The sequence below is a fragment of the Pelodiscus sinensis genome, chromosome 8 (assembly GCF_049634645.1).
Source record: "Pelodiscus sinensis isolate JC-2024 chromosome 8, ASM4963464v1, whole genome shotgun sequence".
In the NCBI taxonomy this organism is placed as follows: domain Eukaryota; kingdom Metazoa; phylum Chordata; order Testudines; family Trionychidae; genus Pelodiscus; species Pelodiscus sinensis.
The window spans coordinates 28,027,752-28,044,994 of NC_134718.1; the positions used below are offsets into that span (position 1 = coordinate 28,027,752).

Here is a 17,243-nt window from a genome sequence, read left to right on the forward strand (position 1 = left end):
CAGCCCATCACAATCTGAAAATGAGCAGAATACTAACATTTACTTTTTATAAATCTTATTTGTGGAACCAGTTTTTTTTCCTGGAAATAATCAGCAACAGCAATCAACAGGAACTTTCCAAAACAGAACAGCTATCTCTCTCTCTCTCTGGCCTCAATTTTTATTCTACATTGTCTTATACATCATTCATATGTTATCTCAAGATATTTTATTTATTGGGTTGTTGAATTTGTTTGTCAGTCTGTCACTTGCCTCTGGCTATTTCATTGTCTGTTAGGTCAGTGGGTTACCAACTCCAGACCTTATGTGGCTTCTGAATGGCAAACCTGTGTTACCAGATAGCACTCACAAGATGTTGGTCAGAGAGACTGGTGTCCACTCTTTGCTTATTGATCCTCTCACACAAAATGATGCTGGAACTTATACTTGCATTGCAACCAACAAAACAGGACAAAATTCATTTAATCTGGAGCTTAGTGTTGTAGGTAAGACTTATTTAAAGTTTCTAATACTGTAAAAGATTATATAAAGAATGATACTATAATTACTTGTATCTTTTACTTTGCATGCACTGAGCTTGGGTGTCCTCTCACACCAGTGTACTTCAGAAATAACTCCATTGAAGTCAGTGCTGAAGGAAGTGATGTAAGGAAGACAATCAAATCCAGAGTTTCCTTTGTAGAGCCATTCCATGTGTTCCTATACAGTATCTATGTGGAAACCTCTGTGTACTCATCCATAATCTTTTTCAGCCCCCTGCCTTCATACACAGCTGTTCTTGATCCCTCCCCCAGCTTTGGGTTTTAAATATACTCTATGTCCTCCCAATAATGTCAGTTATTGTTTTATTATTTAAAAATAAGCCTGATGAGACCTGAGCAGCCATGGCAAAAAGTACTGTTAAAATCCATGTTTGTAGCACTCATTTTCTTTAGTGGTACTATATTTGGACCCCATATGTATATTCATCAATAGAAAAAATCAGTTCTACATATGATTTTCAGTACATTCCCTTAAGGATTTTTTATCTTAAACAGGTTGACCAATCCTTCATTAGACAATAAAATCATGGCCTGTTAAAGATGTCATAGGAATCAATTTTGGGTTGTTTGTTTCCACATGGTTCAGTGCAAAACACCAAATAAAGCCACTGATCACGCTAATTGTTCCTCCTCCTTTCCAGCAAAGGAAGTCAAAAAAACCCCAGTGTTCCTGGAGAAGTTGCAGAATTGTGGGGTACCTGAAGGGCACCCAGTCAGATTAGAAGGCAGAGTGGTTGGAATGCCTCCACCAGTATTCTTCTGGAAGAAAGACAATGAAACCATCCCTGCAAACAGAGAAAGAATGAGGTACTGTACAGTCACTCACAAATTAATGTCCTCTTCAGACTGGACTGATTGTTGGCACAAAAGTTTTATTGTCAGAGCAGGTTTTGTCTTCTCCCTAGATGAAATTCATTTCACAAACCTAAAGCTTAAGGGAAAGGATGAGGGAATGAAATCCACTTCCCTAATTTGGGATCAGACTGCAGAAGTGCAGCAGAACTCCCTACACCCCAAAGCCACTACTTCAGCCAGTGGTCTAGGACAGCAGTGTCAGAGTCTTTAGGCCAGTTGCAGAAGTATGTTGCTGATATCACAGATTCTATTGCCCCTTCCTGTATTCACCCTAACTCAGTTCTCTGCTACATGGTGCCAGTTGTGAAACACCTATAGCCTTTCTGGCAATATATAACCCATCCATGAAGAGTTTAAGCAGCACCTTGAATTGTGCCGTCGTACCAGGATGAATTTCATTTCCCCTGCCTTTGAGTTCCTCATCACCTCCTCCGTGTCTGCTGCTCAGTGCATCCTATCAAAATAGGCATCAGCACTTCATTGCCATGACCTTTCCAGTTTAACAATATAATTTTATATTTAAAAATTAGCTTCTCTTTTATATTTATGTCAGTTTTGCTTTTAAAACAGAACTCATGTAACCCTTCATGCATTTAGGGTTAACACAGTTTGTGACCCCACATCAGCCAAATTGGTTACAATGGGCAAACGCTTATTAAGTTTGCAGATGATACCAAACTGGGTGGGGTTGCAACTTCTTTGGAGGATAGGGACATAATTCAAAATGACCTTAGCAAGTTAGAGAAATGGTCAGAGGTAAACAGGATGAGGTTTAATAAAGAGAAATGCAAAGTGTTCCACTTAGGAAGGAACAATCAGTTCCATACATACAAGATGGGAAGCGACTGTCTAGGAAGGAGCATGGCGGAAAGGGATCTAGGGGTCATAGTGGACCACAAGTTGAATATGAGTCAACAGTGTGATGCTGTTGCAAAAAAAGCAAATATGATTCTAGGTTGTATCAACAGGTGTGTTGTAAGCAAAACTCGTGAAGTCATTCTGCCGCTCTACTCTGCGCTCGTTAGGCCTCAGCTGGAGTACTGTGTCCAGTTCTGGGTGCCACATTTCAAGAAAGATGTGGAGAAATTGGAAAGGGTACAGAGAAGAGCGACAAGAATGATTAAAGGTCTAGAGAACATGACCTATGAAGCCAGGCTTCATGAACTGGGCTTGTTTAGTTTGGAAAAAAGAAGATTAAGGGGGGACATGATAGCGGTTTTCAAATATCTAAAAGGGTGTCACAAGGAGGAAGGAGAAAATTTGTTCCTCTTGGTTTCTGAGGACAGGACAAGGAGTAATGGGCTTAAAGTGCAGCAGGGGAGGTTTAGATTGGACATTAGGAAAAAATTCCTAACTGTCAGGGTGGTCAAATATTGGAATAAATTGCCAAGGGAGGTGGTGGAATCTCCCTCTCTGGAGATATTTAAGAACAGGTTAGATAGACATCTGTCAGGGATGGTGTAGACGGAGCGTGGTCCTGCCTTGAGGGCGGGGGGCTGGACTCGATGACCTCTTGAGGTCCCTTCCAGTCCTATTATTCTATGATTCTATGATAACCGTCATTCATTAGTTGAATATCTAGCAGGCCTAAGCAAACTGAGTGAACTGTATTTACATAACCACATCCAGGATTTCTTTCCCATTCCAGCTGGCAATAATGGAAGCATTGTTTCAGACTCTGCTTCCACTTAAAAGAGATCAGCTGCATGATCTCTGATTAAAGTGCTGCTGGGATCCATCATTGCAATAGTTATTTAATCTTTCAAATTGCCTTTTCACTGATAGATTTGGGGGAAAATATAAATGATGCTGAACCTTTATTAAGAAGATTTTTAAAGCAATATCTCATTCTAGGATTAAAGGGAAATATTTGATTTAAGACTATAGGGGTGTGTCTACACTGCACCGTGGCTCGAAAAAAGACACGCAATTTGAGCTATGCAAATTGATTATCTTATTTCAATCTTAGTTCAGAATAGCTTATTTCATACTTTGACGCTGTATACACAGTACCAAATTTTGAAATAACCCACTATTCCGAAATGTCCCTTACTCCTTGTGCAATGAGGCTTACAGGGACATTGAAATAGCGAGCCCAAAATAACAGGCTTGCGGTGAAGATTTGAGATTGCTATTTCGGGATACTCCAGTATCCCAAAATAGCATTGCAGTGTAGACGTAGCCTAGGTGATTATTGTACAAATATGAAATTCACAAATGAGCTACATCTTAGTTTACATAGTGAACTAAAATATAATACTCTACAGTGTCGGCATAAGTAATAATAAGTCTAACTCATTATAACCAATGACAAATTAATTAAATGGAAAACAAAAGCTAAAGATGAAAAACTATATAGGTTCTGTCTAGTTCCTCACTGCCTTGTCCAGTCTAGTTTTAAATATCCCAAGAGATGGTGCTTTCACCCTTTCTCTTAATACACTAGTGCACAGCCTAACAGTTCTTCCTTTCAGATAGCTTTTATTTATTTCATCCCACTCCTTCAGTTATATGCACATTCTGCCCCTTTTCACTCTAAATCCTCTTCATTCCTGTTCCCCAAATGCTAGTAGTACACAGAGAAGAATACTCGAGTCTGTAGCTAAAAGTGGGAGAATAGGAGGCAGAAGTTGGCTGCTCAAATTTGATCTCTCCCAGAAGATGGTAGTTCTGCCATAGAAGGGATTAGCAGAGCAGGATCTAGCAGTCAGGAAGCGTCGTCTCCATGTTCTTCTTCGAGTGCTTGCTCATGTCCATTCCATACATGCCGTGTGCATGGATTCTGGAGCTTTTTCCCTTAGCAGTATCTGTTGGGCCAGCCAGGGAACCTCTTGGAGTGGTGCCAGCATATCGGTGCATATATACCCCTGCTAGCCCCTCGCCCCCTCAGTTCCTTTTTACTGCCCATGATGGCAGTTGGAGTGCTGCTAAGGCTGGCAGTCCTTACCCTTAGTCTGTACATAGTTCCGCTTATCTCTTGAGTATTGTGTTAATAGTAGTTTATTAGTAGTTCATTAATGGTTGTAAATAATTTTAGATAGGGAGGACTTCTCCCCATCGGCCTCTCCCTGGCTGGGGAGGGGATGTCAGGGCCACGGGGATTCAAGCTGTGTGCGCCGTGCTTGAAACCTATGCCCTGCAGGGATCTGCATGACTCTTGAAGTGTCTCGGAAATGTCCACCATACAGAAAGCTGCAACATCTGCAGGAGTTTTAAACCGAGGACTAAGCACGAGAGAGACTCTAGGCTCAAGCTTATCCTCATGGAGTCTGCCTTACAGCCGCCGGCTCCAGAGTGGGCTCCATCAGTGCACAGCGTACCGTCCTCGGTGTGGGAGACTTCGGTGGTGTCGTCTAGGCACCAGACCACCTCCTGGAAGGCCTCCAGGCACTGGTCACAGTCCCCAGTACCAAGGAGAGCTAAGAATGCCATGGGAAGATCCCCAGAGAGGCATGGCCACAAGGTGCACCCTAAGGAGGGGCACTTGGCCTCAAAGGCACTCTGGGATGTCCCAGTACCATCAAGGTGAAGACATAGCCTTATATGGAGAGAAAATCCAGTACCAGAAGGTGCTTTCAAAGAACTCCGCTGTCCATCAACCCTGGAGACCTTCAGTGCAGCACAGGAGCTCATCGAACTGACCTCCCCTGAGGCAGAGGCTTCAGCACCACAGGTGCCAAGACCACCATCTCCAGCACCGCGAACTGCCCCGGGTTCATCTGAACCAGTACTGACACGGGCTCCAAGTCAATGGGTGATACCGTAGAGCCTTTTTGGGCTGAAGCTGACCCTGCCCAGTCACCTGACAGGAAACCAGGAGGCGGGGCCAGAGCTATAAAAGCCCAGCCTGGGAACTCAGTCTGGGCCCAGCTTCCAGAGGGATGAGAGGCCTGCCCGGCACTCTGTGCCTGGGATGCTGAGGTTTGGCCAGGACCTCCAGCAATGCCTGACTGGCTGGGCCCACTGGACCTGCAAGGGGAAAGGACTGGCTTGGACCTCCAGCCATACCTGATCCCGAGGACTGGCCTGGCCGCCTGCACTGGACCCCCTGGACCTCAGCTGGACCTAACAACCCTGGAACCCTCAAGAGACTGGTCTGATGCCCAGTTACACACTGAGAAGGAGAAAGGAAGTGGCCCAGTGAATAGTGAGGACTATTAAGTGCCTCAGGTCTGTACGTTTCAGACTTCAGTCCATACTGCTCCTATTAGGGCCCTGGGCTGGGATGCACTGGAGTAGAGGAGCTTGTGTCACTGACTGGGTGGCAGTTTCCCCCTCTCCACCACTGCAGCCTGCACCTCTCCTGAGCTAGGAGACAACCTGCCGCCAACCAACAGCTGAACTGTTATAACTTTGTTTGCTGCCCCGCTCTGAACCAGGTCCAAGGCCCCTTACTGGGTGTTTGCTGCCCCTGCCTGAATCAAGGCCTGAGCTTCTAAAACTACCAAACTGTTTGTTTGCTGCCTTTGCCCTGAACCAGGGCCAAGGCACTCTGAACTGTGATAACTATGTTATTTGCTGCCCCGCCCTGACCTAAGGCCAGGGCTCCTTATCTGTGTGTTTTGTCACTGCCCTGCCTGAAGCAAGGACTGGGCCACTGAACTCTTGGTTATAACTGTGGTGTCTGCTGCACGGCCCTGCCCTAGGGACAGGGCTTCTGAACTGACTGTTTATCTGTCTCCTGCCTGGAACCAAGGCTGGGCTCCCTGGACTATTGACTTGGGGGTTTGTTGCTAGTACCTGCTGTAGTGGGGCGGAGTGGCCGTCCACTGACCCGGAGGTGGAGGAACATCTCCGGGAAGCCAAAATGGCTACAGTACCGACACTGGCACAGGTACCAACATTGGCACCAATACCAGTGTCAGTGCCAACACCAGCACCAACACCGTCACTGACAACAGCAGCAGCTCAGGCTCTGGCACCAACACTGACACTGGCATTGGCAATCATAGCACAGCCAATGCCCACACTTCTGTGGATGGCATCGGGGGCCCAGTGCTGCAGATTGCTCCAGTACCATACGTGTATATGTCCTCCCTTCTGCCTCCCTCGGCACCGGCATACTCAAACACGGCAATGCCGCACCATCCGGTCCCAATGGAGCAACTGCATCCAACCCCGATACCAGATACCAGTAATGCCTCCACTGGCACCGGGCCTGGTGCACAGAGGGAAACAGACAGCCATGGCCCAGCACCAGAGGGAGCATACATCTGCAGGTCCCTCATGGTGAGCCTCTGACTACTTATTAGATCAGAGGCTGAATTAGAATCAAAGAATCATAGAATCATAGAGCTGGAAGAAACCTCAGAAGGTCATCAAGTCCAGCCCCCTGCTCTAGGCAGGACCAATCCCAATTCATATACTCGGTGAGGTCCTCATACAGGTTGAGGTCCTGGCACTGCTACCGCACCAATCATAGATCGCAGTGCTGAAGCCCTGCGGATACGTGCACTTGGTCCCCCCCAGTGACAGCCACATCCCCAGTGGTCATTCTAGACTCCGTGGGCATACCATCAGGCTCAAGGCCCACCTCTCCTGTCATCGTTGTCCGGGTCATCACACTAGGGGAGCGTCCTCTCAGCAACTCCCCTGCACAGAGCCCCCCCATCAGAGGTGAGCCATCCAGGGGACAAGGACCTAGTAAGACCCCCAGTCATAGGGGAAGGTCCTGGGGCAACAGCCCCTCCATCAGAGGTAGGCCAGGTGACACCCCCAGTGACAGCGGTGTCACAGATGGCAGAATAGGTGGAAGTGCAACTGGGGGTTAGAGAATCATCGTTCTCCTTGCCAGATGAGGCCTTAGCGGACCCTGCCCCATCACATTCATTAATGGATGCTAGGGCACACCATGATCTGCTTAGGAGATTGGCAGCTAACCTGGAAGTCTGAGCAGAGGAGGTCCAGGAGGAATCTGACCCTATGGTGGACATCCTCTCGGTAGCCATTCTGGGCAGAGTGGCGTTACCACTCAAAAAAATGGTAGACAAACTGTCTAAAACCTTGTGGCAGACCCTGGCCTCTATCCCTCCCACACAAAAGGGAGTGGAGAGGTGCTATTTTGTCCCCCAGGCGTGTCACAAACACCTCTTCTCACGCCCTTCCTCCAGCTCAATGGTAGTGCAGGCTACCAGGTAGAAGGAGTGCCAGGGTTCCCCAGGGCCCAAACCCAAATCTAAGGAGCCCAAGGAAGGAAGACCTATGTCATGGGAGGGTCTTGAGTTCCACATCGCCAATCAGCAGGCAATGCTGGATAGATATGCCTAAAACACCATGGACAGATTTAAAGACTGTCTCCCACAGGAGTCGTGGCAAGAATTTGGGGCTATAACAGAGGAGGGCAGAACAGTTGCATGAACAGCGCTACAGGCGGCCCTGGATGCTGCCCTGGATGGCCACAGCTATAGTAATGAGAAGAAATGCATGGCTCCAAGTGTCGAGCATCCCTTCAGAGGTGCAGAATATATTACAGACCTTCCCGTTGAGGGGGCGGGCCTGTTCTCAGACCAAACAGACTCAAAGCTCCATAGTCTTAAAGACTCTAGAGCAACTTTGAAGTCTCTGGGGATCCACACCCAACTCCTCAGAGAAGGCCTCTCAAATGATAGGCCCTTCCAATGTAGATTTGGAGGAGGAGCCATAATAATTGTCGAAACGACCCAGTTACAAGCAGGCGCAGGGGCTCAAGATCCAACTCAGATTGGGGATCTGCCCCACCTCTGAGCCAGCAACCCAAGCCTTCATTTTGAGGGTACGCTTGGGGACAGCATGACAGTCACACCTCCATCACCCCCTTTTGATTGCTGTTTGTCCCTTTTCTACCATGCTAGTCCCAGATAACATCCGACCAATGGGTTTTAGACCTGGTAGCAAAGGGTTACGTCATCCCCTTCCTTTCCATCCCTTCTTCCCACGTGCCCCATCCCTGTCCCTCCTCAGAGACCCCTCTCATGAAATTCTGCTAAGACAGGAAGTGTCTACACTTCTTCACCTCTGAGCGATCGATCCTGTTCCAGAAGAATTCAGGGGAAGGGGTTTCTACTCCCAATACTTCCTTATTCCCAAGGCAAAAGGGGGTCTATACCCTATCTTAGACCTAAGAAACCTGAACTGGTTCATAAGGAAAACAAGGTTCAGGATGGTCACCTTGGCCTCCATTATCCCTTCCCTACAGAAAGGAGACTGGTACGCTGCCCTCTATCTAAATGACGCATATTTTCATATTGCAGTGATACCCATCAACAGGAGGTTTCTCAGATTCACAGTAGGTCAGGACGACTTTCAGTTTACAGTCCTGCCAGTCAGCCTCTCCACAGCACCGAGAGCGTTTACCAAATGTATGGTCACAGTAGCAGCTTTTATGAAGCGCCTCAGGATCCAGGTCTTTCCCTACCTGGATGATTGGTTGATAAGGGGACATCTCGAGAGCAAGTAATAAGCCATATTGCAGTGACTAGGAGGCTGTTCTCCGAGCTAGGTCTCCTTATAAATGAGAAGTCCACTGTCGACCCTACACAGGTAATAGAGTTTGGGGGGGGGGGGGGCGCCAGGACTCCACCATTGAAAGAGTGTCCCTGTGCAGAGGCAGGTTTCTGACTATGAACTCGATGATTGAAGACCTCCAGAGGTCCCCTATAACCACAGCAAGGACATGTATGAGGCTGCTGGGCCATATGGCAACTTGCACCTATGTGCACCTGGCTAAGGCTCCAACCCCTACAAGGGTGACTGAGGAGCATCCACAATCCGGCACGGTCACTGTTGGATTCAGTGGTTACCCTGCTGGAGTCGGTGCTCCACTCACTGGACTGCTGGAGTCAGGAGGAGACGGTATGTGCAGGGGTCCCATTTGTCAAGCAGAGCCCATCAGTGCAGCTGTACGTGGATGCATCAGACATGGTCTGGGGAACCCACACGGGAATCCTCTGGACTCAAGGTACCTGGTCCCTGGGGCTGAGTTCCCTACACATAAATGTCAATGAGTTCAGGGTGGTCAGGCTGGCATGCCGGGCCTTTCTACCCCAACATGGAGAATAGAGTGGTCAGAGGGATGCACTACACATACAGTGGCCCTGGGAGCTGCTATATGCATTTCCCCCTTTCTCGCTAATTCACAAGACCTCATCAGGGTCAGGCGATTTGGGTCAGAGGTCATCATGGTGGCACTGATGTGGCTTCGCCAACACTGGTTCACCGCCCTATAAGAGTTAGTGGTGGAGGACTCGGTGAGGCTGCCACTAGTCCCAGACCTGATCACTCAGGATTGGGGAGGAGGGAGGCTGTGCCACCCGAACCTACCAGCCCTCCACCTAGTGACATGCAACCTGCATGGTTGACAGGCCTAGAGCAACTTTGCTTGCAGGAAGTACAGAAGGTGTTGCTAAAGAGTAGAAAACCTTCCACCAGAACACTGTACGAGGCCAAGTGGAGGCTCTTTGCCCTATAGACAGAGCAAAAGGAGATAAACCCAATGCGTGCCACAACCCTCTAATTTTAGACTATTTACTACTGCTTAGACATTCAGGCCTCACTACGTCCCCACTGAAGCAATTGCAGCCTTTCACCCTGGGGAGGGTCACAGGTCCATGTTCACTAATACAATGGTAAAGCACAGTGCTTTTTTTGTAACAGTACCGGCACCTCCAGTCAGAGCTCAACAACTTTTCCCCTGGAGTATTGGCACTTTTTACTTTTTTTTTTAACAAAAAAAAGCACTAGTAAGGTGGTTTATGAAAGATACCACCCTGGGATCTCAGTGTGGTCCTGACGGGTCTCATGAGGGCACCCTTGGAGCCGTTAGCCACCTGCTTTTTGAAACATTTGTCATTGAAGGTGATGTTCCTGATGGCAATCACTTGTGCCAGGGAGGTCTTGGAACTGAGGGCCCTCACTCCGGAGACCCCGTACACAATTTTCTTTAAGGACAAGGCTAAACTGCGTCCCCACCCGGCCTTCTTTCCAAAGGTAGTCTCTAAATTCCATATATTACAAGACATTTACCGACCGGTATTCTTCCCAAAACCTCAGGCCTCAACTAAAGAACAAGCCCTACATTGCTTTGATGTTAGAAGGGCCCTAGTGTTCTATATAGAAAGGAGGCAAGAGTTCCATAAATCTCCACAATGTTTTATTTCAATAGCTGAGAGGATGAAGGACTCACTGGTTTTGGCCCAATGCTTATCCTCCTGGATTGCTTCCTGCATTAAGGAGTGCTATGACAGCGCAGGTAGACCCGCGCCTCCACTGACAGTACACTCTACAAGGGCACAGGCAACGTCCACAGCGTTCCTAGCACAAGTACTTATCCTTGATATTTGTAGGGCAGCCACATGGTCCTCTGTGCATACTTTCTCGGAGCACTATGCGATTACACAGCAGGCCAGGACAGATGCAACCATTGTCAGGGCTGTGCTGCAGTTTGTTAACATGTAGATACATTTTTTTCCTGCATTCACTTCTTAGAATATTGAGATTGTGATTTTTAATGCCCTGAAGTTCAGATCTAGAGTACTGGTTTAGCACATGAAAGATAACAACTGACAGCAAAATTTGGACCCAAGACCAGGTACAGATTTCAGTCACATTTCTAAAACTCAGGAGTGGTTGGAATCCAGCTTTTTGGCTCAAATACATCTCAAGCTTTCAAGCTGAAAAAAGAAAATCTGCTATAAAATATTTCCTTGGTTTTGTTTAGCTCAGAAATTAATTATATGTGATGATTTATTTGCCAGAATTCTTATTCTTTCGTAAATCTGTTGGGTCAATGTAATGTTTGAATTAAATCCAACTATTAGTTCAACATGGAGTCATTGGGTCCCTGCTGGCTATTCCATTAAGTAGTTAAAAACAGGATGGAGCTTTGCCCTGGCTTGCCTCACTTTTAATTACTTGGGGCGGGAGGGGAAATTCACAACATCCAGAGGAAATCTGAGTATTTGTCCAATCTCTGTGTGGTGGAGCAAAGAGGTCGTATGCCCCACCATAACCCAAGGCCAGAAATGTGGACCTGTTCTATGAGTCCTGCCCTACTCAGCTGCTATTTCTACCTATTATAAATCTAACCACAGCCACCTACAATGTTAAGATGAATGAATCCACATGAACATGAAATGTCAGCCCTTTCACCTGGCTCATCCCTCTATTGCCAGCAAGCTTATTTTCTGTGCTGGCTTGCATGAGGCCTGAAGATCTTTTCTGCAGTGGGAAGATGGTGTGCATGTAACCCACTACCCCGCTGCCCTGCTACTCAGGATAGTCCATATGGGTGAAGTAAGTGGTGTACTTGGTGTACCTTTTAGGAATACTGTTCTTATGAGAGCTGGACTGAGGATAGAATTTCCGTAACTAGGGAAATTCAAAATGTTTGAGATTTTGTTTCATTCTGAATCAGAATAAAATTGTGAAGTTCAGAATTTCCTAAGAAATGGAATATTCCCATTTAGGAATGTACCAGCATCTTTGCTGCCTATCTGTGCTTTTCCTGTCTGCCACTGATGTTGCTGGGAGAAGGGGAATGCTCTGGCTGATAATAGCAGAGGATGGCAGGGAGTGGGTAATGAGAGGAGAGTAGCCCAGAGACCATACTCATCCCAGTCCATGACATCCCACCTTGTGAACTGCTGAGGATCTGAATAGGTGGACAAGCTAGCAGGAAATCAGGCAGGTTTCCACTGGGATTTTGTTGAAATCAGTAATTCAATCTGGAACATTTCAATTTTAATAAATCTGCATTTTCCAACAGAAAACCATTTTACAGTGAATTTTCCAACTTGCTCTAATTACTATTTTTATATGAATGTTCTCTTTCAATATTAATATTATAGTTTAACTGGCATTTCATATATTGCATCTTCAGTTTCTGCATTAGAAACATAAAAACTTTATAATTGTTTTAATGGTTTGCACAGGAATAACTAATTGGAACTTGCTAACAATTGTATTGCTGATGCATAGGAAGGAATAGAATCTACCTCACTCTCTCTCTTAGCTCTTCAGGGCTGAGAGGTGTAAACACATGTTTGAATCACTAAACAGCTCAGATTCTAAGAACATGCAAGAAGCACAAGTGTTGAGTTTGAAGTTACTGCTTTTAGACAGTCCCTCAGAGTAAAGCTGCACTCTATAAGGTTTAGTATTTAATCTACGTGATGGTCAACCTAAACAGCAGATGCACACTTGAGAAATGCTAATTGCACACTTCTTTTAACAGCATGCATCAAGACACAACAGGATATGTCTGCCTTTTGATTCAGCCTGCCAAAAAAGTAGATGCTGGTTGGTACACACTGTCTGCAAAAAATGAAGCTGGCATTGTTTCATGCACTGCTAGACTTGATATATATGGTAAGTGTCCTATTATTGACTATTAAGTAAAACAAAGCAAAACTCATTATACTCTTTGCAGTTCCTGACTAAATAAATGGTAGTCTTTTCATTGACATTAATGGGAATTAAATATACCCATTATTAGCTTAGGGTCAGAGTATGCCCTCAGACTAATATAGCCACAGATAGAAGTAAGTAACACACACACACCATGCATGGTCATATTAGCACCTTTGCATCACAGCTTGGGCTCAAGTGAGAGGTAGAGCATGAGCTGTTCACCAAACTCAGGAGATCTTAGTTCACTTCCCAGCCCTATCACAGCCTCTGTGACTTGGGCAAATCACTCAAACAGTCTATTCCTCAGGCTACGTCTAGACTGCAAGCCTCTTTCAAAAGAGGCTTTTTTGAAAGATACTTTTGAAAAAGCCTCTTTTGAAAAAGAACATCTAGACTACAACCAGTACTTTCGAAAAAGCAAGCACCCAGGCAGTCTGGATGCTCTCTTTTGAAAAAGCACAGCTTGCATTACATAGCGCCTTTTTTCGAAAGAGCGCTTTCGAAAAAAGGCATTCTTCCTTGTAAAATGAGGTTTTCCACAGTCGAAAAAACTGCTGCGTTCTTTCGATTTACTTTCAAAAGAATGCGGCAGCAGTCTAGACAAAGGGGAAGTTTTTTCGAAAAAAGGCTACTTTTTTTGAAAAAACCCTATAGTCTAGACACACCCTCAGTTGCCCAACTATAAAATGGTGATAATAGTTTCTCTGTCCTGTTTATTTTGACTGTGACGGGGCATCTTAAAGGGCCAAAGCCCAGCCCTGGGAGAAGGCTGAGAGAATGTAGCCTGCAGATGAGGCAGATGAGGCCAGTTAGGGCCCAGCTGGAGGTATATTAGGGCTCCTAGAGGGAAGGAGACAGACACTCTTACTCTAACTGTGGATCAGAAGGAACCTGGTTGCCAGGGAAGTTGGAGGCTTCCTTAGACAGAGCATTGTTGGGAAAAGGCAGGCCTGAGGCTAGCAGGGCTGCAGGAGGCAGCCAGGATAGGCAAAGGCAGCAGGTCCACACCCCCATGCCAATGATGAGTGGCCATTTCAGGCTGCAGTTTGTGCCTGAGATAAGGAGCTAGATGATGACTGCCAGTGGGACACTGAGGCAAGGTGGGTAGAGGGGAATTAGAGGTTTCCTGGGAGGGAAGGACCCTAGAGTGCAGGGGCACTGACCTAGGACAGTACTAGGAAGAAAGGGCACCAGGGCAGGAAGGGCTCCAGGACTGAAGTGCTAATTCCCAGGATGACCAACTGGAGGTGCCTTAGGGGGTGAGTGCTCGCCTCGCGACATTGACATTGACTATAAAAATCTTTGGCACAGAGACTTCTCTTACTATGTTTTTATGCAGTGCCTAGTTACAGTGGACCCCTGATTTCTCTTGGGGACTATAAGCACTACCACAATACAAATAAATAATAATAATCAGTTCCTCTTGAGGAAGCAGAACTATGCGTCACCTCTTGCACCAGGATAAACAGACAGACTAGTCCACATGTTGTACCCTAATATGCCATTTTATTTGTTTTTCAGCTAATTCATTTATAGTGTAATTTCATAATAGCAATGTAAATGTGACATTTTATATGAAAAGTAAATGTCTCGTTGCATCTTAATTAATGACCTGATATACATACTCTTTAATAAACAATGTCACATGCAATTTAATAAATGACTTCAGAACAAAACTTTTGTTAGTTCTTATTGCAAGATGTGCAGTAAACAATACAGAGAGAAAAAAACAAGCCAGATGCACTGTTTCCACTGACTTCATTTGGAAACAGAATCAGCAAAAATATAAGCAATTACCAGCATAAACATTAGGGCTACGTCTAGACTGGCAAGATTTAGCGCAACTACTCTAAACGCAAGAGTTTTTGCGTTAGAGTATTTGAGTAAGAGTAAGAGACCGTCTATACTGGCATGTGCCTTTGCGCAAAAGATTTGCTTTTGCGCAAAAGCATCCATGCCAGTGTAGATGCTCTCTTGCACAAGAAAGCTCCGATGGCCATATTAGCCATTGGGCTTTCTTGCGAAGAAATTGATGTTACCTGTCTACACTGGCCTCTTGCTCAAGAACACTTGCGCAAGAGGACTTATCCCTGAGCGGGAGCGTCAGAGTATTTGTGCAAGAAGCACTGATTTCATACAGTAGAACAGTGGTCTCCAACCTTTTTACACTGAAGATCACTTTTTAAATCTCAGAACAGGCGAAGATCTACCGCCCCGCCCCTTCCTTGAAGCCCCACCCTCTCTATTCTCCTCCTGTCCATCACTTGCTATCCCCAGCCCTTACTTACACACTCTGATAAACAGTTTATTTTAAAATTATGCACTATATAAAATTAAAATCATGTGTTTATAGTTATGAAATAAATGGTCTGGGTTTTATTCATGCTATTTAAATGTAAAATGAAGCATTTATAATTATAAATTTTGTGGGGACAGAGTTCTGCAGCCAGGGGTAGGGGAGAGGGAACAGGGTGCTGGGAGGACAGAGGACAGAGTTCTGCAGCAGGGGACAGGGTGCCAGTGGGGACAGAGTTCAGGGAGTGGGGACGGGAATGGGGACAGAGTTCTGTAGCTGGGGACAGGGGAGTGGGGTCTGAGGAGAGGAGAGTGGGGAGAGGAGACAGGGTGCTGGTGGCAGCAGAGAGACCCCTGCATCTGCCTCCTCTCAGGCTTCTCCCCCCCCCCCCCAGAGTGAAGCAGAGAAACCCTGCGCATACCTGCCCCAGGGCCAACCCCCCTTCCACAGCGCAGACCAGCCCATCCCCCCCTTCCCCTCTCCTCCCGCAGCACAACCAACCCCCGCGTGCGCCTACCCCAGGGCCAAACCCCCCTCCCACATCGCGTCATGGCCCGGCCCGGCCCGGCCCAGCCAACTGCCTCCCCTCCCACAGCACAGCCAAACCCCAGGGCCGACCCCCGCTCCCGTGGCGCAGGGAAACCCCTGCGCTCAACTCACCCCTCTGGTGCCGGCGACGCAGGCAAGCCTCCGCACTCCTCCTTCAGGGCCAACACCCCCTCCCCCAGCACGCAACAGAGCTGTGGGAGGGGAGCAGCCCGCGCATTTCCGGAATCCCCAGAAGTGACGCGGGCTTCAGAAAGGACTTCCATCCACCATGCGGGAAGCCGGCACTACACTAGAGGTAGGTAGGTAGTGGGGCTTCTCGCGATCGACCAGTTGGTGACCACGGCAGTAGAACGTCAGTGTTCTTGCGCAAATACTCGCAGCCAGTGTAGACAGGCGGCAAGATTTTGCGCAAAAGCACTTGCTTTTGCACTAAATCTTGCCAATGTAGACACAGCCTAAAGGTTTCTAAGCTATGTATTTATGGAGAGAAATTTCATAGAGAACCGGGTTTTGGAACCATAAGGTTACTTGTTATACATATAATTAAATAAAATCATAGGCCTGGAAGGAAACTTGAGAGATCACCAAGTCCAGTTCCCTGCATTCATGGCAGGAATAAGCACCATCTCTAGACCAGCAGTGGGCAAATACCAGCTATATTTACCTGCACTTCCACAGACACAGGCAATTGCAGCTCCTATTGGCCAAAGATGACCATTCCTAGCCAAGGGGACCTGTCGGAAGCAGTTTCCTGGTCCACACCACTTCCCGCGGAAACTATTGGCCAGGAACAGAGATCCACAGCCAATAGGAGCTACAGTTGCCCATATTTACAGAAGCACAGGTAAACACAGCGGTAACCTGTAAGGGGCTCACTTTAGGGTACGTCTAGACTACATGGCTCCGTCGACAGAGCCATGTAAAATAGTTTACTCAGCATAGTCAAAAAAGCGGGGATTTAAATAATCCCCGCTTCATTAAAATAAAAATGGCCACTGCACTGTGCCGATGATCAGCTGATCTGGCACAGCGCTGCAGTCTACACGTGGCGCGGTCGACAAAGGAAGCCTTTGTCAACCACTCCGGTATGCCTTGTGAAACAAGGTTTACTGGAGTGGTCGACAAAGGCTTCCCTTGCCGACTGCGCCACGTCTAGACTGTCGCACTGTGCCGGACCAGCTGATCGTCAGCACAGCACGGTGGCCATTTTTATTTTAATGAAGTGGGGATTATTTAAATCCCCGCTTCTTTGACTATGCCGAGTATTCTATTTTACATAGCTCCGTCGACGGAGCCATGTAGTCTAGACGTACCCTTAGTGTACCATCCCCATTTTATTGCTTACCCCTTATCCAGACCATCCTTGATAGGTGTTTGTTTAACTTGCTCTTAAAAATCTTCAGTGATGGAGATTCAACAACCTCCCTGCATGACTCTTATCTCCATTGTCTACACCTCTCAGATTTTATTTGTCAGTTTTCCAGTTAGAGAAATGAAAATTATGCAGTTCAGCAGCTAGAACAATTTGAGAGCCAAAGGAAGAAACTGAATAAATGGATATATCTTTCTATCAGAGCTCTTTCTGCATCAAAAAATGCCTATCTTGGCTTTATGAA

At 46.6% G+C, this 17,243-nt stretch overlaps 1 protein-coding gene across 8 annotated transcripts in view; it reads left to right on the top strand.

Moving 5' to 3' along the window:
* Positions 1-17,243, top strand: part of MYPN (myopalladin) — a 163,563-nt gene that overhangs the window by 133,454 nt on the left and 12,866 nt on the right. For all 8 annotated transcript variants that reach the window (XM_075934920.1, XM_014574681.3, XM_006125268.4 and 5 more), the window contains 3 exons: positions 278-485; positions 1,184-1,349; positions 12,607-12,740. In XM_075934920.1, the coding sequence (XP_075791035.1) occupies positions 278-485; positions 1,184-1,349; positions 12,607-12,740 (508 nt within the window). The remainder of the gene's footprint in view (positions 1-277; positions 486-1,183; positions 1,350-12,606; positions 12,741-17,243) is intronic.